General features: G+C 47.1%; 1 protein-coding gene across 2 annotated transcripts in view; it reads left to right on the top strand.

The window, feature by feature from the left end:
• The first annotated feature begins 272 nt into the window (after positions 1–272).
• COL11A1 (collagen type XI alpha 1 chain) overlaps positions 273–21,299 on the top strand; it is a 142,650-nt gene continuing 121,623 nt past the window's right edge. For both annotated transcript variants that reach the window (XM_079760721.1, XM_079760722.1), the window contains exon 1: positions 273–766. In XM_079760721.1, coding sequence (XP_079616847.1) covers positions 661–766 — 106 coding nt within the window. In that variant the 5' untranslated portion in view covers positions 273–660. The remainder of the gene's footprint in view (positions 767–21,299) is intronic.

Raw genomic sequence — 21,299 nt, 5'->3', positions numbered from 1 at the left:
GCACGCGCCCCCCGCCGCTCCCTCCCGTCGCTTCTCCGGGGCTCGGGGCGGAGAGCGGGGGGGCGGGAGGGGGGCGATGGGGGCTGGTAGGTGGGCTGGGCTTGCTCCCGGTCGCGGTCCCAGGGCCCGGCCCGAGGGGGGCGGGCTCGGGCCGCGCGCGCGGCGTGTGATTGGGTCTGACCCGCGGCCGGCTTGTCAGTTTCGCGCGCGGGGCCGGGCAGGGGCGGGGGGCGCGCAGGGGAGTGGGCGGGGGAGGGGGCTGCCCGGAGCCTCTCGCCCGGCCCCCTGACGGCATGCAGCCTTTAGGGGCCCGCAGTCCTCTCCGGTTTTTGGAGGAAGCCCCTCACCCGCCTTCAGTCTGAAGGCAGGGCCCCGCGGAGGACGGATCGGAGGGTCCCGGCCGGCGGGGGCCGAGCGAGAGGGAGAAGAGGGGGGCCGAGGGACAGGAAGGAAGCAAAAAGCCATCCAATTTGAAAAGAAAAAGCCCTTTGATTTTTTTTTAATTTTTATTTTTATTTTTTTTTTTTGCTCCCTGCTCCCTCCCCAATGGCTGTGTAGCAAACAGCCCTGCGCTACCTGGGAAGGGACGCGAAGTCGGTGCGCGGTCGCGATCTGGTGGGTGGCGGGGCGAGCTCCCGGCGGCGAGTGCGGGGCGCGGAGATGGAGCGGTGGCCCTCCCGGTGGAAGACGAGACGGTGGCCGTGGAACCTGGCCGTCACCACCCTGGCGCTGACCTTCCTCGCCCAGCCCCGAGAGGTCAGAGGAGGTAAGACCGCGGGGCCTGGGGGCGGTGGGCGATCGCCGTCCGCCGGGGGATCTCATTCTGCGCCCCTCCCCCTCCTCGCCCCCCCCCCCCCCACTGCCCAGGCGCCCCCCTCCCAGACCCCCCAAGAAAATACTCTCCTAAATAAACTCCAGATCGCAGCTGCCACCAGGTTGGAAGCTCAGGCTGGAGAGCGAGGTGGGTGTAGGCGGGACAGTAATGGGAGAAGCGGTGGCGGGGACACAGATCTGTCAGGCGCGGAGCCGGGAGGTGCCCTGGCCGCGCAGAGCCTTGGGGAGAGGGAAGCTATTACCTGGACTCGGGGCGCTGGTGCAAGCTTTTGTTCCACACCGGCCCCCAGCCCGCCCTCGGAACGCACATCTTCTGGTTCCTGCCGATTCTAGTGAATGGAAAGAGCTTTTTTAGGGCTGAACTGGGCCGAAAATACAGAGAAAGGGGATAAAGGGAACCTGGTCAAGTTCTTTGTCTGGAATAAAGTGAGAGACGGGCTGTTTTCCTTCCAGGGATATGAGAAAGCAAGGGGTGTGTGTGTGTGGGGGGGGGTGCTGGTGAATCGAGAAGACTGAGAACACGTGTGTGTGTGGGGGGGGGGCATTTTGGTGAGATTTTAAGTGGGAAAGTGGCAGGTTCTTAGGGACGGGGTGGAAAATAGGGGGAAGGCTTCTCCCGGAGTTTCAGCCCCCGACTCTCCACCATGACCCCCACCCCCCACTTCTTGCAGGTTGGACGTGCAATTCTCATGGAGAATGATGAAACGGGCCAAGCGAACGGGCTGGGGGAGGAGGCAGAGGATTGGAAAGGGAGGGGAGGGCGGGGAGGGGGCGCGGGTGGGGCGGGAGGGGAGAGGTAAGGAAAAGTTCCTACGTGGCACCAGCCGCTGTTCCATGAGCTGACCTGTCGGGAAGACCGCAGCCCTGTCAGTACCCAGGGAGGGAGAGCGACTTCCCTCCTCCCCCCGCCCCGCCCCCGCCCTTCCCCGCAGAGGAGCGCTCTGGTCCGTTAGGTGCTGCAGACTCGGCTGGCTGGCGGGAGGCCGCCTTGGAGAGCCCGGAGCCCCAAGTGCCGGGAGTAGAAAAGCCAGCTTTGTTCAAAGCGCACGGAGCAGCGGGGGTGAGGAGGAGGGTGGCGAGGCTTGGCTGAGGGAGGAAGAAACTGTCAGCCCCGAATGCGCAAGCTTGAGCAGAAACCTGAGTCTGGCCCGTGGGTGCCAAGACCTGAGTTCTGCCTGATGGGCGGTGGGGCTCCCGGGGGCCGAACTCCTGGACAGCAGGTCTGGATCCCCTCCCACCCGCGCTGGCCTTCACCTTCCCCGGCAGCGAGCAGGCCGCGCGGCGTGGGTGTTTCCCCCACGCGACGTGTCCCGGTGCAGACCGCGTCTCAGAGGACCCTAGTTGCGCTTTAAAGAAGTTCTGCCCATGGTGTCCATTCGTCCCTTTCTCCCTTTCCAAGGATCCAGAGCAGAGTCTTTGAAAATGGAACCCATCCCAAGTTTGCCTTCTACCTTGGGTACCTGGTCCCCAGCGGGACTGGCCATTCTGCCCGCCGTTCTGCCCTCTGCTGGTTTTGCTTATTATTTGGAATCCTAGCATCTACTTAGCAAGTGAGGCTTCTTAAAATCCTCACTCGGTTAAGGAGGGAGGGATATGCCAGGACAAAAGTATTCTAAAGGCACCTATTTATTTAAAAAACACAGACACTCAGACTTTCTTCACTGAAAGGTGAAATACAAACTCAAGGATGCCATTGTAGGCATTCAGGGTTAGAGATGTATGCTTCTTTTCCTTAAAGTTCTAAGGATAATCAGAGAGATTACATTCCTGCCCTTGTAAAGTAGCTACTTACCTGAAACACTTTTAAACAAACATCCGGGTACCACAGCGAATCATGATGGAAAAAGAACCTTCCCGGTTATTATAAAGCCAAGTAATGTGAGACGTAGCCAAGCGCACAGATCCTGTTGTTTCTCTGTCCTTTCTGACGAACTGTCTTGAAAGTTCTGGGATTGCTTAGATGGTCGTGTTGTAAATTGTGGTATTCGTTCAACCAAGTGCTAGGTGCTTGCTGCTTAGTGGGAAGCTAGATATTCCCTCCAACCTACTGGTGGGCTTTCTAGCCTCTTGATAAACTTCCGAAAGGACCTGGTCGTCTATTAATGCCTAAAAGGAAACACTGGCCTGAACCATCACACGGGGACGTGAACCCAGTGTCTACTTCTCAGACTAGTCTTTAGGTGTGCACGTGAATGAACAGAGAGTCAGATTTTGTTCCAGTTCCTAAGCAAAAGTGCCGTGTGCTAGAATTATACTGTGATGTATTGATTTCTCAGAGATGCAGCGGTGTGATTTGGTCGCTCGACCCAAAGGTGACTTAAAACAGCCTATTTTCATCTAAAATTTGCATTCCTGGGATTAAAAATAGTAAAGCCTTCAAGAGTTACGGGTTTATAATACATCCGGCCCAGAAGGAAGCGTAGTTAGGACCCTGGAGCATCTAGCCTTACAGGGAAAAGCTCTGGACTGAATGGATTCAAAGAAAATTTACGATCTCACACCGTCATCATTTTACTTTGCACATAGAAACTTTACCCCTTGGTAATCTTTAACATGCTCATTCTAAATGTGTGGTATTTATTATGATCTAGCACAACAGGGTTTTATAATATATTCATTTACATTAGCTTCCATTTTTAGCCTGTGGTTAACGTACATGTTTTATCTCAGAAATATAAGGGGTTTCTCTGTCAATCAGCCCATTACGTTTTATAGACAGGACTTGAAGTTTCCTCGGACTCTGTGGTGACTACTCTGTGATGGTGCTAAGATAGGAGGTTTTAAAGTTTTAAAAATGAGTTAAGGTACGAGTAAGTACCAAGAAAAATAGCATCTAATTGGATCATGTTTTGCTAATTAATATGGGATTCGATCTTTGGTGGTGAAGCCAAGACTGTTCTTGCAAGAAGTGGATTCATTGTATGAGAAACTCCCAGAGCTTCTCGCCGTGGGCAGTGCGCCCTGCAGCGGGGTGTTGTCTTGAGTGCCCAGGATCAGCAGGTGAAATGGTGCTGGCTCCCGCGGCCGAGCTAATCCATCTTTGCAAAGAGATCCAGCTGGGCCTTGTGGTTACTTAATCAGAAACCAGCTCAGAGATCAGATATACTTCCGATAGTCAATGCAGTGTCCGCGAGGAGTACTAATAATGTCTCTTCATGTGTTATTTTCTATTCAAAATGGACAAAGTCTGCAATAGAGAAACAATAAGGAAAAGTAGGTGTCTTCCAAGAAGCATCATCCTGGGTTGGGTGGCATATGCACAGAGGGAGTTAGGGACACGTTCACAAAACTGTCTACATGTCTTAAATCAAGTGTATTGATATCTTAAACTGACTGTTGACCCCATAATCAATACTTGACAGTGTCTACTTTATCAAAATCACTCTCTGAGTATATTCTGGTAATTGCAGACAAAATTAAAAAGTTATAAAATGAGAAATGTATATATTTAGATAGCATGCTTGCTCACAGGTATTTATTATTTTTTTAGGTTCTATATTTGTCTCTCTTTGTGACTAAATTAGAAGGAGCACATCATTCATGTTAAGTTATTCCTAACACATAGCAAGGCAACTATGAAGCCCTTTTCAGACTTGTGGGTAGGCTTTCTATCAAAAAAAATCTAAGTACTTCCCCTGCCTTTTTTTTTTTTTTTTCTTCTAAAAAGTTTGTTTCTATTCTGGGACAAATGATCTTCACTCTGGTTAATGTACTGAACTGCGTCCTATTTAATAATAACAAATGGACTCAAATCAAGTTTGGCTGAGGGTGTCTGTAATAAAAAGAAAAAGGTCTAGAGTTTTTAAGGGAATGCTAGACAGAAATTATTATAGAAATAATAATACCACCTTCTTATATACCACCTTCTTACTTTACTGTAAGAAAACTGAGGCACAGAAAAGTTGTTAGCTGAATACTCTTTCTCATAAAAAAAAACATTCTTATACTAGCCATGGTTTTTCTAAATGAGTAGGGGAAGATCTGCAATAGTGATGTAAATAACTAAAAAATAGTAGTCTGAGACTTTATGGAATGACTTAAATGTATGTGCTGGAGTGCTTAGTGAGAAGATGGGTTCAGTGAGAAGGACTGATTTAAAAGTGGAGAGGAAATAGTTATAGGATGCATTTAAAAATTCCTCAACTTCCTAAGATCAGAGGAAGGTGATTTTTGGTTAGCTGTATTGTTAATATGCCTAATTATCTGATTCTATAAGATTATCTGTATCAGAATAGAAAGCATAATAGTTTGTAAAATATTTTTTTGTAAGTATTTGTGGCTGGATTAAGAATATAGTGTTGATCCTCTCTAGAGTTGTTACTGGAGAGGCAGGTACAACTTTGAATTTTTAAGAAGCTTAGAAAATTATATATGTATTTCACATAAGGCAAATCATGTCAGATTTCTATGCTTTTCATGTTTATTTTATATTGATTGGGTGATATATCCTATATAATAAAAGCCTAGGTGGCGTCACATGTGATATTATCATAAGATTGCCACCACAAGATGGCCGACAGGGGAGGGCAGTTGGGGGTGAACAGGCCAGCAGGGGAGGGCAGTTGGGTGCAACCAGTCCTGCAGGGGAGAGCAGTTGGGGGCGACCAGGCCTGTAGGGGAGAGCAGTTGTGGGTGATCATGCTGGCAGAGGAGGACATTTGGGGGTGAACAGGCCAGCAGGGGAGGGCAGTTGGGTGCAACCAGACCTACAGGGGAGGGCAGTTGGGTGCAACCAGACCTACAGGGGAGGGCAGTTGGGGGCAACCAGGCCAGCAGGGGAGGGCAGTTGGGGGCCATCAGGCCAGCAGGGGAGGGCAGTTGGGGGTGATCAAGATGGCAGGGGAGGGCAGTTGGGTATAACCAGGTCTGTAGGGGAGGGCAGTTGGGGGTGACCAGGCCTGCAGGGGAGGGCAGTTGGGGGCAATCAGGCCGGCAGGGGAGCAGATAGGCATCAATCAGGCCAGCAGGGGAGCGGTTAGGGGGCGATCAGGCTGGCAGGCAGGCGAGTGGTTAGGAGCCAGCAGTCCCGGATTGTGAGAGGGATGTCCCAGATTGGAGAGGGTGTAGGCTGGGCTGAGGGACACCCCGCTCCCATGCACACATTTCATGCACCAGGCTTCTAGTATATTATATTATACTAGTGACCCGGTGCACGAAATTCGTGCACATTAAAAGGGGATTAATTAGAGGAAATAATTTAATATTGCTATTTGCCCTTTCTCTATAATAGAAGTGTCAGAGATGAAAGAAAATTAGTAAAATGTATATGAAAACCTTCCTCCTGTCAGAGTCTGGGGCTCACCATGGGACCCAGAGTCAAGTCCCCGCCCACCCACATGCACCTCAAAATCGCATAAGACCCAGACTCGGCCTTCCCCCCCTTGTCAAGCCCTGCTGGGCAGGGGGCATAGCCTCAGGTCCCCTGGCCTGGCGCCAGGACAGGGGGCGTGGCCTGAGGTCCCCCAGCCCATACCAGGGTGGGGGGCATGCCTTGAGGTCCTCCATCAAGCCCCGCCAGGTGGGGGACACGGCCTGAGATCCCCTGTCAAGCCCTGCTGGGTGGGGGCATGGCCTGAAGTCCCCCGTCAAGCCCCGCCAGGCGGGGGGGATGCAGCCTCAGGTCCCCCAGCTCAGTACTGGGAGGGGGGTGCAGCCTCAGGTCCCCGTCAAGCCCCGCTGGGCAGAGGCATGGCCTGAGTTCCCCCGACCCAGTACTGGGGGTGCATCTTGAGGTCCCCCGTCAAGCCCTGCTGGATGGGGGGCGCGGCCTGAGGTCCCCTGTCAAGCCCTGCCGGGTGGGGGATGTGGCCTGAGGTCCCCTGTCAAGCTCCATGGGGGCGGGGGAGGGCGTAGCCTCAGGTCCCTGCTGATTGCTCTTTAAGGCTCCTTATGGGAACTTGGCCTCAGCTGTGGGTGCAGCCATCTTTGTGACAGAGTGATGGTCAATTAGCATATTCCCTCTTTATTAGATAGGATAAGTTATATGACTTTTATTAAGGCAGATAATTGATTATTACTTGATATGGGTTGTATGTTTCATAGATAATCTCTTTTTAAAAAACAAGGAGTCAACCTTGGAAAAATAAGAGGAAAGCACTTATTAGTGCTCATTCTAATTAAAGTTGTTCCTTTGGATTGTCTAAATATCTGAAACAACAGAAACACCTTCTACCTCAGGAATAGATACATAGAGGGCTAGTTTGTAAGGAAGTACTCACTCTTTTTTAAAAAAATATATTTTTGTTTATTTTAGAGAAGAAGGGACAGGGAAAGAGAGAGAGATAGAAGCATCAATGATGAGAGAGAATCATTGATCTGCTGCCTCCTGCATGCCCCCTCCTGGGGATCGAGTCTACAACCCAGAGATATGCCCTGACCAGGAATGAAACGGTGACCTCCTGGTTCATAGGTTGACACTCAACCACGGAGCCACGCCAGCTGGGTGGAAGTACTCACTGTTAATGGGCAACCATAACATTTGTCGTGCTGGCAACACCATGGCAGAGTTCGCATTTCTACCACAGGAAGCCCTTTCCTGTTTTTAGGGAAAAGCAGTACCTGTCCTTAGGCTCCTGGGAAGACGCCATGGAAGCCAATTATACTCCTAGTGTATCTAACAAGTCATGCACACACAGAGTTTTGTAAGTGCCAAGCCTTCCCATCGTTTTGCATACCTGTTAATGATTATATCTAGGTCTGTAAAGGCCAGGATTCTCTTGTGCCCTAAGTGCACTTTTCTTTCCTCCTTCCTTGGAGAAACGATTAGGGGCGGGTGGTGGGATCATTAGGAATTCAAGGCACTGGGAGTGGGGCCTGAGAGCCTGTCGTTTCGGCTTTTACTCCTTCACTTCCCTCCTTTAATTCTGGGGAAACGTGAGCCGAGCTGGGAGTGCTGAGAGGAAACCAACCTTTTCTTTTCCTTGACCATTGAAGTTTTGTTCCTCAGCAAAGAAGAAAGAGAGGTACACACAGAGGCTATAAAATGTCGCCATGGTCCCTACATTCTCTCACCCAAGAGTCAACTTTCAATGCAGTTTTCAGTGTAGCTTTTAGTGTACTATGATGCCTTCCTTACTTTTGGACTTGTTTTCTTCTAATCTCAAATTTAATTCAGAACCCGAGGGTTGTTTTTCGTTGTTGTTGTTTTCATTTCAAACTGCCTCCTATGTTATAACGCATCAAATACAGTTAGTTCTTCTTTCAAAATCGTAACATGGTTTAATTTTTATAGGTTCATGTGTTTGTTCATTTCTGCTTTCAGTTGTGTTGGATCTCACCCTGAATAATACCAGCTGCTAGAGCAGATGAAAGTCAATTTTAAAGGGATTTCGCCAGGACTGTCTATTTATCAGTTACAGTCCGGGGCCTGCCACGGACTTGGCCAGTGGCTCTTTAGACATTGGCCGATCCCCAGGCCTACTGTTATCTGGTAAAACAAACTCTTTGCTTGCTGCGCATGGAATTAGAGACAGTGCTATTAATTTGGGAGAAAGAACCCAGAGAAAAGAAAGGTTATCATATTTCAGAGTAAGAGGCCAGCTTAAATACGACTGGACAATTGAGAACTAAACCAAACCTGTGTCAAAGTGCTTTAGCACAATCAACTTTTGCAATCCCCTCAAACCTTCTTTTTTTTTTTTTCCTCTCTCTTCTTAAAAAGCACGTCTTTCTTATTTTAACCAAATTTAATTGCTCCTGAATGAGGCCCGCACTGTACAGGCCCATGAAGGTCCCTATTCACAGAACCCAACGCGCATAGGGTGTCACCGGACGCTTCCTTCCTCTGTCTGACGGGGGCCTGACATCCGGGCTCGAAGGAGCGAACCTTAGACTGTCGGACGCACTTGGCTCTCCTTCCTCGCTCAGCTTTGCACCGTTTCCTGAAAGGGAGCCTGTTGCAATTCCCGACGAAGCTGCTGGGAGGCTCCCGGGCGCGCATGTCCCCTGTGGCTTGGGCAGCTCTGCAGAGAGGAGCCACAGCACCAGGGTGCTCCCCGCCTTCCCTCTCGGGCAGGGCCCTGGCAGTGGAGCTCAGCCTGCTACCTGCTGCCAGGCCTCTCTGAACGCTGACGAGCCGTCAACCTATTTCGCTGGTTCTGAGGATAACCGTGTTGTCCAGACAGCAGTAGCCGGAGTCAGTGTGCCCTTCAGAATGGCTCCTCCAAATGTCGGGGTTCATGACCATTTCCCACCTGCTACAACCCCACCCCCATCTACCCTGTGCATCAGCCATGGTTAACCACCCCAGTAGGGAGGCGTGCAGGAGGCAGCCTATCCATGATTCTCTCTCATCACTGATGTTTCTCTTTCTCCCGCACCCTTCCTCTCTGAAATCAGTAACAGTATATATTAACAATAACAAAAAAGGCAGAGCTGCAGCATTCTATCCCCAGGCGGATATACATAGCAGTAAGGGCCAACACTGTGTGCGCATGCTCATTGTGTAAGCGCTTTCCATATGCACTCTCATTCATTCTGACAACTGCCCTGGAAGTACCATAAGATTAAAATCTTCCTTTCACCCATGAGGAAGTCAACAGAGAGGTTAGTTACTTGCCTGAGGTCACACAGCTACTCTGTGACAGACCCACACAACCTTGCTTTGGATCACTGCCCAGGTGGACTTCATCGTGGGTCCCAAGGCTTCTCCACAGCCTCCCTGACTTATGATTATGGCGCCGCGGGGTCTAAGATGAACGCACAGAGCATGCAGCTGCACCCCAGTCCACAGGATGTCATTTGTGTGCAGAACTTAGTGCCGCCGAGGAGACAGAGGAGCGGTCCTGGCGGAGGGGGTGTTATAATTCAGAAGCTCCTCCGCCTGCACGAGAGTTGGGTGGTGGAGGCCAGATCACTGCTGGTATTTATGGGCCCACCTAGGTCCTAATGCTTGTGGAAAGCACAAAGGGGGGGTTGCTCGGAGCCAGCACCTGTTGCTTTGTTCCTTTGATTAAATAAAGGACAGCTGTTAACCTGTTGGCGTTCCAGGGTTAGATTGGGGTTGGCTTGGTTGCATGAAGTAACAGGGACTCTTGCAAATGGCTTCCTGTTCTAAGCAGGACTCACTGCACGGAACACCGGGCTTATTCCACTTTGGGGGCTGATGTATATAGGAGTATGTTTGTTACCTTCAGTGTGAAGGTGTCAGATCTGATTCTCTAGAAGCTGTTTGGAATGTAACCTCCTGGGAGAATGAAACTGAAAGATGCCTGTTGTTGTTTTTTTGTTTGTTTGTTTGTTTGTTTGTTTTTGGGGGGCGGGGGAACCACCACATTATCATTATCTTAAAAATCACTCATTCATATGTTACTCTTGCTCTAGGAGTTGCTGGGGATTAGTTAGTGAATGTGGTTTGGTTTTATTTCTGTCCCCCGGTGTCTACCAAGACGCCAGAATACACAGTATGTGACACAGCCACTATTTAGATTATTAACTATCTTCTCACTTTGCCCTCAGACTGGAACAGGTGAAACCCAGTTGACTTGGAGTGGTGGGCGGGACTCCTCCTGGCCCGCTGTTCGCAGTAATCAGCCCGCACGCCCTTTCTCTTACTCACGCTCTAGAAATGAGTGAGTTAGAACTCCTCTCTAGCTTTCTGCATCTGGGAAACCGTCTTACGCTTTCTCTCCAAAGATGCCTCTGAATATTTAAAGCTACTGATGGACTGTCGTTTGCTCTAACATGGTAATCTGAGAGAGGGAAAAAAACCCATAGGGAGTGGTGTTTTTGCTTTGGCCCCAACATAAACCATCATTTCACTTGCCTTCTGGTGAACAGGAACGTTTAATCCAAGAATGATATCTGTAAAAGTAATAATTGGGAAAATTTATATCACATATTCATTTTTGAGCTTTTTATCTGTTTTGTATGCTATTAGGGATTGTCTGCTTTTGCTTAATAACTATTAGAAAGAGCAGCCCATCTGTATTTATTGCTTTATAATTATTTTAGTAAACATTCTTCATGTTAGAAAGTATTTTGCATATTACACATATAATTCTATTACAAAGTACCATCTTTAAGCAAGGAGTATATAGTTTCAAGTGCTGAATATGATTGATAGATAGGTTGTAGAATTGTTTTGGAAGAATGTATATATTTTTTATATTCTATTTCTATCCATTGCAATTTTACACTAAAATCACTCGCATAGGGCCTGGCCGGTGTTGCTCAGTGGTTGAGCATTGTCCCATGAACCAAAAGGTTACCAGCTCGATTCCTGGTCAGGGCACATGCCTGGGTTGTGGGCTCCATCCCCAGTAAGGGGAGTGCAGGAGGCAGCCCAATGATGTTTCTCTCTCATTGATGTTTCTATTGCTCTACCCCCCTCTCCCTTCCTCTCTCTAAAATTCAATAAAAATATATTTAAAAAATAAAAAAATAAAGCCACCAGCATAGGTATCTTTATCTGTTTTATTGAGCGTGTCCTAAGCACGTAGAACAGCTACTGTCACATAGTAAACATTTGGTAAACCTTTGTTGAATGAAGTGAAGGTGTTAGTCGCAGCTCTAATGAATTGCTCTTCAATAACCTAATTAAAGACCTGAGTTGTGATATGAGATTATGTTTATCAATCACTGCCAGTGTCTACAGAAGTGTATTAAACAGATTTTTGCTGATACTATGCTGATTTCCTGTAAATACCATCTCTTTTTTGCCTCCAAGCCAGCTAGGATCTGCACCCTGAACACTCCCCACCTGCTCACCATTGCTTTTTCCTCGAGTAGCATTTAGGCAGTACCTCCCGGAGGAATACCTCTCCTCAACCAAGAAGCCTGGGGTAGGTGACCTTGCAGCACCTCGTACGGCACAGTGGACTTCCTCCAAGCGGGCTACTCCTCACAGAGCATTGGCGCTAAACTGAAAGCATCCTTTTAGCCTGTATAAGCAATCTGGCCTCAAGCACCACACCTGCAGCACGGAGACGGGCAATGCACCTTGGCTGACTGTGGTAATGCGCTCCTGAGGCGGCCAATGCCACTGAATCAGGAAGACGGGAAGCGGCCTGGCTGCATCTCCCAATCATTCCCCGTCCATCCCTGTGGATCTCCATGCAGGCGATTTGGCACGGAATCCGAGCGGTGTTTTATGAGGCTCCGCAGGTCATTTCATACTCAGTCAAGGGTTGACAAACCTTCTGTAACAGGAAAGAAATGGACGCGCAATGGGCATGTGCCTCACTTCTGGACAGGGCCCCGGAAGCCAGCGAAAGGTTATTTATCTGCGCAAATCACTCCCTCAGTAAGTCTCCTGTTGTCTAACAGCAGCGGCTCTGCAAAAAGACGTGAGGAGATCAACTGTGGTCTAGATGGTGCTTTCCCAAAAGCCCCTCCTCTCCTGGCAGCTGATGGAATACATGTCAATGCGCACCGCTCTCTTCAACGTTACTGTCACACGGTTGGGTTGGACATATAACTCTGTTTTATAATAAATATTTTCCTAACTTTGGCCACTTAGAAATCAGAAACGCCATTACTTTTCAAATAAAACGTTGTCCGAGTTGGGATATTATTCCTACTTTCAACTTACACTTCCTGTAAACGTTTATGATAAGAGAGTTCAGGATGGAGGCTGCTCAATAACCATGAAAATCGAAGGACGCTCTTCGGCGTGCCGCATTGGGCGCCGTGACTACGTAGAAGGCAGGAGGCCAGTCCATTCTCAGGAGAGCGCCGAGGCTAGCGGAGTGGGCAGGGGCCATATGACACAAGACCCTGTGGATAGACTTTTTTGGAATCACGTGACTAATTAAAAACCACAGCGGGGTGCTGCTAAGTTGGCAGGGTGGGTGCCATACCAGGAGGTTCCGGTTGATTGCGCCCGTGTATCCTCCAATAAGCCGGGCTGGGGCCAGGCTGCCTTTTCTGGGTTAGCCAACGCACGGTAAAGCCGACCCTCTGACTATTGGCACGTGTAAGTCACACTTGATGGCCATCAGAGACCTGAAAAAAATATGAATGAATAACCCTCCTATTTTGTGGGGGACTGTGTTACCCGAACGTGTGGACACATTGATAAAATCTGTTATAAGCAAAGAGATAGCCCAGCATTGTTAAACCTTGTTCTTGGTATAACCCAAATGATAGCATATTTTAGATCAGAAATTGTAAACAGTCCTTCTTGTCTCTGAGGATTAATATAGTGAACCACGATCTCTATGTTGGTTATTTGAGAGAACAAAAAATATTTATTACACAGAGTTTTAAGTCATAATGATTTCTTTCAGGGAAAGAATAAAGTTTTACAATAACCATGTCATTAAGCTAATTATAGCCTTCAATAACATTGATAGACTGTCCACGCCCTTAGTTTTATTTCTACCCCAGGTCTTCCCTTGAACCTCAGACTCATATACTCACTCCCCTGCCTATCCAGCCATTTCCAAAGGCATTTATGAAGGCGTCTCAAAATTAGTCTGCCGGAAACCAAACTGCAGAACTACCCCCTGAAACCTGCTCCTCTCGCCGCCTTCCCCTTCTCAGCTGATGGCAATAACTCAGTCGTGATGTTTGACCTAAAACACCCAGAGGCAGCTCAGACTCCTTTTCTGTCCTACTCCACACCCAGCCCGTCGACAGCTCCTGTTCGCTCCATGTTCAGAACATCCACACCCTCACCCAGTACTTGATCTCTCCGTCCAAGATAACTCCGTTCGACACATAGAAGATTGCAAGGGCTTCCCGTCTGCTCTCTGATTCCACTTTGGTGCTCCCATAGTCCATTCTCAGCACAGAGCCATAGTAGTGTCTGGAAAATCAGTTGGTTCATGTTACTCCCATCCTCTCAACTCCCAGTGGTTTTCCATCTCAGCTGGAATAAAATCCCAACACCTCGACCCCACAGGATCTATCCAATTGGCCTTCAACATGTGCTCACCCTTGTTTCTCTGACCTCATCCCTTTACTTCTTTTGTTCCCTTTGCTGGAGACATACTTGTCTCCTTGCATTTCCTCCAACATCTGGGCCTACGCTTGTCTCAGGTTCCTTTTGCTTAGAATGCCTTTCAGTAAAAACAGCAGGGTTGCCCAGCCAGTGTGCCTTATTGGTTGAGCGGTCCGTCCATGAACCAGGAGGTCACGGCTCTATTCTGGATCAGGGCGCATGCCCGGGTTTCAGGCTCGATCCCCAGTAGGGGGCGCACAGGAGGCAGCAAATCAATGATTCGCTTTAATCATTGATGTTTCTCTCTCTTCCTCTCTCTGAAATCAATAAAAGCTTATCTAAAAGTAAAACAAAACAAAATAAAAAACCAACAACAGCAGTCGCCTCTGAGGCGTTTCTAGACTATGCTCAAACATCCTCTTCCTATTGGAGCCTTAATTATCTTTCTTATTTGATATCCATTCCTCTGCAACCCTTCCTGTACTCATTCACGGATTTATTTTTCTCCTTTGTGCTAATATTTGTCATCTATAAAAAGTAATGTCCTATTTAAATTTATATAAAATGTGGAATGAGATGATTTTGGAGTACAAACATTGCCTTAAATTATTTGGGCAGCTTGTAGGCCATATTTATTATCCCAACGACTCCCATGGCTTTTCATTTCATTTTACATATTTAGTCATAGTCAACATGGCCGCCTAGTTCCACATGATACATAAACCACTCTGCTTATGTGACGGGCGCCACGCACACAGGTTCAGTTGTCTTGCGGTTCTAGTCGCATCGAAGTGGGCCTGGAGTTGGTACTTGGTCTCCCGGTGCAGCAGAGCGGTGGTGGGTGTTCTCTAGGAACAGGTGGGAGGTACGCCGAGCCGCAGGCGGAGAAAGCAATGGCAGATGAGATGCTGTCAGGGAAACGAACACACGCCGGTAAAGCACATCCATGTGTCGCTCCGGTCAGTGCTGAAGCTCAGGCCCTGGGTTTTGTGGTTTTCTCCCAACCTCTGGATATCTCCGAGTTAGAAAAAATTCTCAACAAAATGGGCTGTGTCTGCAATTGATGTTGATGGGATTCACACTCCATTAATTCTGCTTCAGATCACAGGCTGGGGCAAGAGTGGGTTTTACAGCCCTGGCTGGTGTGGCTAAGTGAGTTGGGCATTGTCCCGTGCACCAAAAGGTCCCGGTTTGATTCCCAGTCCGGGCACATGCCAGGGTTTCAGGCTTAACTCTCAGTAGGGGGCGTGTAGGAGGCAGCCTGTTGATGATGTTCCTCTTTCTTCCTCTCCCTTCCTCTCTCTAAAATCAATAAAACGTATATCTTTTTAAAAAGTAGGTTTACAGGTGTATGTGAAACACAGAGCTTATTCTTGTATTGTTATGGATTATCATATTATTCCTCATACAAACAACTATAAACCTACTTTTGCCACACGCTGTATTTCACTATGTATTTTTTCCCCATGACCTTCCCAGTTTTGAATTTCACTATGTAACTATTTTTTTTAAAAAAATGGCATTTTCACGGAGTTGTACATTTACACTTAATCGTTTTTCTGAAATGCTAGTTCCAATAGGCTTGTTAGGTGCTTGGTTTGATTAAATTAACCATAAAATTGCTAAAACTCCAGGATTCTGCTTCATACTGTCTTTGTCCAAGTCATTCTCAATTTGATGCTATTTTTTTTTGAATATCAAAAACTCTTTTTTTTTTCAAGATGCCCATTAAAAGCTTGAGCCTTGGGATGCTTATATTTATTATATTCATATTGTTTTCTGTAGGAAGTATATTCTCTAAACATAGGCTTAAAATGGAAAAAGCATTTAAATTTGTTACAGAACCCCTTTGGGGAAAATAAACTCTAAACACTGGCCATTAATGTAAACTGTACAACTCTACTCTTATATGCTTACAGTTTGCTAATGTTTCCCAGCAGTTTATTTCTCTCATTTTGCACTTTTTTTTTTAACTACAAGATTAGATTACAGAAGACACACAAAAAGTCTGGTAAATTTTTTTTCTGCTAAAAAAATTGCTTTGGGACATAGGAAATGTACATGATTTCCATGGATATTATTTGTGCCATATAGTCATTGAAAGATGAACTTCCATACATTCTAAATATGAATTCAGGTCAATATGTTTTATCTCTTAATACTCCGTGTAGGCTGATAATACAAGGCTGGTATGCCTTGTGTTTGAAATAAATGAAGAAATAGTACCAAAGGAAAGATACTAAGATAATTGGTTTTTTAAAACTTTTTAATACATAGCTCATATCAGGGTTACTGTGTTAAGGCAACAGTTATATTAATGTCTATGCAATGCTAAGAAAAATTATATAAAAGGGGAAATGCTAAGGATGTCAGCATATTAATGTCAAGGGTGGTATTAGAGAGTGAGCATGAAAACATAGATTTGAGACTCATTGGCTTGTTTAAGCTGTTACGGTTCCAGGAGGCCTCCTAGGGTTGTACGTACCTAGGGTGACATAAGAACACACTGGGAGCCCTGGCTGCTGTGGCTCAGTTGGGTGGGCGTCGTCCCATGCACCAAAAGGTTGCTGGTTCGATTCTCTTCGGGCACATGCCTAGTTTTGGGCTCAATCCCCAGTAGGGGTCACACTGATCGATGTTACATTCTCACATTGATGTTTCTCTCTTCCTCTCTCCCTTCCTCTCTCTAAAAATCAATTAAAAAAACACACACCCTAGTCGGTTTGGCTCAGTGGATAGAGCGTCGGCCCATAAACTGAAGGGTCCCAGGTTCGATTCCGGTCAAGGGCATGTACCTTGGTTGCCGGCACATCCCCAGTAGGAGGTGTGCAGGAGGCAGCTGATCGATGTTTCTCTTTCATCGATGTTTCTAACTCTCTATCCTTCTCCCTTCCTCTCTGTAAAAAATCAATAAAATCTATATTTTTTTTTAAAAAAAGAGCATGCTGGGAGGTTGCTCAGCGTCACAGTTTTCATGGATGACATGTAATGGACCTTCCCAGGAGAGAAAACGGTCCCGTCCTCTCCTCCAAGGGGAAGAGGGTCCCAGGGCCTGCAGAGGGAGGCAGAACAGGAATGAGGGAACGGTACCTCCAGGTGGCGCTCACTGGGACTGGCAGAGATGTTCCAAAGGGTGACATTGTGAAGAGACAATGCCTTTAGATGTTACTTTATCGCATGCTTACTAGGTGTCAGAGGTTACAGTGCCTTATGTCATTCAATTCTCCAAATGAGGTTAAGCTGAAGAAGCCAAGTCTTAGTGGGGTAAGTGTCTCACCCAGTGTCATGCTGACAATAGATGCTGGGCTTGCGCTGGACGCCGGAAGTTCCAGCCACAGACACTGAGCTCTTAATTGTCTGGCCTTGGGGAATCCTGGGGAATTTGCTTTGGGAAATCCTGTGTTTTCCTCTTTATTAAGAGCCGTTGTGATTTTGAAATATAGAGGGTATTGGTGGTAGTTAAACTAGAGTAACTAGTCTCTTCTCGCTCATGTTTGATCGGCCCTGCACCTACTACCACACTAACACAGAGGCGCTCCTGGCTGTCCACACTTCGGGGCAGCAAAGCACTTCAGGCCTGGGTGTGTGTGTGTGTGTGTGTGTGTGTGTGTGTGTGTGTGTAACTCTTTCTGTGTTTCATCTTATTTTTATTTCTCTCCATGATGCGCTTCATATGTGGCCTGTGGTGTGAGGTGCAAGGTGCGGGCAAGTGACTCCCTAGAAAGTACGTATGTTAGAAAGGCCTCTTTGGACCTGTGTTCTTGCCACCCCTGAGTCAAAGGGGAGCAGCTAGACTTGGGAAGGTCGTCAAGGCGCTGTTTGTGACAGTCACTTCCAGGCCTTCCTCCTCAGCCTGGAGGGAAGGAAGCTTCAGGTCTGAAGCAGGACGTAGCTGCTGGTTTGCTCGTTCATTCATTCATTCATTCATTCATATATCACTATTGATTATTTGCTATGTGTCAGTTGCTATGTTGGTTATGAATACTATAGTGAATGACAATAGTGCAGAGATTTGCTATCAGAGGGTTACAATCATCGAGGGAGACAAACATTAAATTATGAATTACAAGTTCAGGAGCTTAGAGATTGAGAGAGACAGAGACGGGGGGAGAGAGAGAGAGAGAGGAAATTTTAGGTGGTATAAGTATGAAACAGGGCAACATGACCATAACTTAGACATACACTGTGCCTGAGAACATACAGCCTAGAGTGAAAATGAGATAATTAAGCAAGCCAACCACGTAGAGTGTGGAGTTACCCAAGGGGAAAATAGGGTCCTTGGGATCATTTGAGACGGTCCCATAACCCAGCCTGGGAGGGAAAAGTAATGATTTCCTGAAGGGAGTCAGGCTTGGGTTGAGATTAGAAGGTTGGTCAAGTCTGAATGCACCAGCTTTCATCCCTGGCTACCCACTCGACTTGTCTGGGAAACTTGAAAAACATACAAAAACATACGCATGAATGTCTGGTCCCCGCCCCAGTCATTGTAGTCACTAGTTTGCATGTAGCACCTGGGCATCCACAACTTCAAAGTCCTCCAAGGGATTCAGATGACAGTTAGGGCTGAAAAATCAGCCAGCCCTCCTTAGCCAATGGAGGTAGGATTGAAAAATACCCCAGTAAAGGAATAATAAGAATATTAGAAGCTGGGAGATGGTTATTATGGCAGGAGCATAATATTTGGGGTCGGGGAAATGAGCAGGAGTTAGAGTAGACATCTCATTGGAGTGTGTGGCTAAGAATACTCGTGGAAGAGATGTGAGTTTTCTCAAGAGCAGCCATGGGTCCCGCAGGGAGAATTTGGGCTCCTAAGTATATTGAGTGTTGATGTCACATCCGGCAGCCATGACCACTTTCATGTCCTTGAACTCCGTGCTGCCATTTTTTGATAGTTCTATTGCCCTCCTCTCCATTGATGAACTCTACTCGTCCTTCAGGACTCAGCTCATCCTTCAGGACTCAGCTCACGAGGGCCAGATGGTAGATAGTTTAACTTCTGCGGGCCACATGGTCTCTGTCACAGCCACACAGCTCTGTCCTAGTTGGAAGGCAGCTATGGACAGCCTATGAATAACTGGCTGTGGCTTTCTACAATAAAAACCTTTATTTGTGGATGCTGACATCTAAACCTCATACAATTTTCATGTGTCGCAAAATAGTATGCTTCCTTGAATTGTTTTCAACCATATAAAAATGTAAAGCCACTCCTATCTTGTGTACCAGACAGCAGGGCGGTCTTCGCCCACAGGAGTCCTCCCAGCTGCTGTTCTGAGGCACTACTACAAATACCAACTCACAAACATTCTTTTAGCTAAATACTTCTATTGTTCTTTTACAGATGTGCAGGCTGAGGCACAAGGCCCTTCAGTAATGTGTCCAAGTCGTACAGATGCTCAATGCCAGATTTCATATGCAAGGCATGCGCATACACCTGCTAGTCAGCGGGCTGCTTTGAAGGGATTCACGCAGCAGGCTGACATGCAGCACGGAGTTTTGCCAGCTCACTCCAGCTGTGGTATGCAGATGAATAAGAAAACCCAGGGAGCCCTAGCCGGTGTTGCTCAGTGGATAGAGCTTTGGCCTATGGACCAAAGGGTCCCGGGATCGATTCTGGTGAAGGGCATGTACCTTGGTTGAAGGCTCCTCCCCATCCTGGGCCCTGGCCGGGGTGAGAGCTGGAGGCAACCAATTGATGTGTTTGTCTCACATGGATATTTCTCTCTGTCTTTCCCTCTCCCACTCTCCCTAAAAATGAATGGAAAAATATCCTCGGGTGAGAATTAATGACAACAAAAAAGAAAACCAGGGAAAACAGTTAAATGGCTATTGTAGTACCACACAGGGCTCTGAGGTCCCATTCTCCCATAGAATAAGCAGTGAAAGTCTACCATAGAAGCCAGGAAAAAGGTTTCATTCGAGCAAGATGCTCTTCTGAACGGATCCAACTGACAAGCGAATCATGACTTGCTCCATCTCTGTTGGCAGCATAGAAACAAAGTATTTAGGGCATTTAGGATTTGCCTTGACTATGGAAATTTCACTTCTTGTAGAAATACTGAATTCACTTAAAATAAATGTCTACTTTTAATCTTTAAACAGTTGCAGTTTAGGTAATAAAAAAATGAAGAATAGTTTCCCTGTGTGTGTGTGTGCGCACACGCATGCGTGTTATAAAACCTTAGACCAGTGGTTCTCAACCTTTCTAATGCCGCGGCCCTTTAATACAGTTCCTCATGTTGTGGTGACCCCCAACCATAAAATTATTTTCGTTGCTACTTCATAACTGTAATTTTGCTGTTGTTATGAATCCTAATGTGAATATCTGTGTTTTCTGATGGTCTTAGGCGACCCTGCTAGCGGTTCTCAACCTGTGGGTCACGACATTAGAAAGGTTGAGAACCGCTGCTGTAGAGCCTAAGACCATCAGAAAACACAGATATTAGGAAGGTTGAGAACCACTGCCTTAGATCCATATTGTAAGAATTTGTTAAATGCTATGATGATGAGATCGAATAAAAGGCAGATTTCAAAGCGGCTTAATTTATTATTGATTTTAATTGAAAGGAAAAATAAAAACTTTAAGACTTAGTTAACTGAGCTACATTTTGGTGACTTTAGAGAAATAATGCAGTTGGCATCTCTGTTAGATGTCCCTATTTGTTAACTGTTTTTTGCAGAACTTCATACTGTGTGTCTCTACAAAGAACCGAGCCCATGCTTGAGTCCTGCAAAGGGAGTGAGTTTCCATCACATTGTGTTGGCAGTAGGCAGGGATCAGAGCGAGACCCTGCCCCGGAGAGGGCCACCCCCTGAAAAGATAGTTGGGGAGAAGGAACGTTGTGGTTCATTTTCTGTCTTGTTTACCTACATACAGTTGGGACCTTGACCATGGGGCTGCCGCCTTTTCTTCTCCGAAGAATGACAGCCTTTATGGCTGTGTCCACGTCTCCCCTGGAGTCTTTCAGCTCTTCAGATGTACTTTTCCTAATGGCTTCGGAGCAAGGAGATAAGATAAAATAAACAGATAAGGTGCTGTGGCTTTCAGAACCAGTCTCCTCCAGAGTAAACCTACACCTGCAGCACCACCGAGTTTAGCCTAAAGCCAATGTAAACGTCAGGCCTCAGAGACCGGCCTCCAGATAATTCTAGTGTATGATATTTACGGTTTCCGTTTCGTTATGCAGCGTGTCTATTTCTGGGGTACAGCCACGAGGACGGGGGAATGGGAAAAGCCTAGATTTGATATTTGCTTTCTGGTCCCCAGTTCCTTCCTCTGCACGGTGGGGATAAGCACAGAGCCCCGCATGGCTTGTAGGGTTACAGCCTGAGATAAATTCAGCCCAGTGATGGGCACATACTAGACTCTCTGGACATGGCGGTATTATAGTTATTGTGGTCTGAGTTCTGTCGTCGCAGAAAAGTAAGGATGCTCAGTTGTCCCATTGGCCTAAAATCTTGGCCATCACCAGCAGGGCTATTGTAAAAAATGTTCTTCACTGCTATTACTATTCTCTACGAATTCCAAGGCCGAGCTAAAAAGTATCAGATTTGATAGAGTTAATGATCCCTTGGAAACGTCTGA

The sequence above is a fragment of the Cnephaeus nilssonii genome (genome assembly GCF_951640355.1).
Source record: "Cnephaeus nilssonii genome assembly, chromosome: 21".
Taxonomy (NCBI): domain Eukaryota; kingdom Metazoa; phylum Chordata; class Mammalia; order Chiroptera; family Vespertilionidae; genus Cnephaeus; species Cnephaeus nilssonii.
Note: the sequence above shows the minus strand (reverse complement) of the source record. Positions and strands in the feature narration are given on the sequence as shown.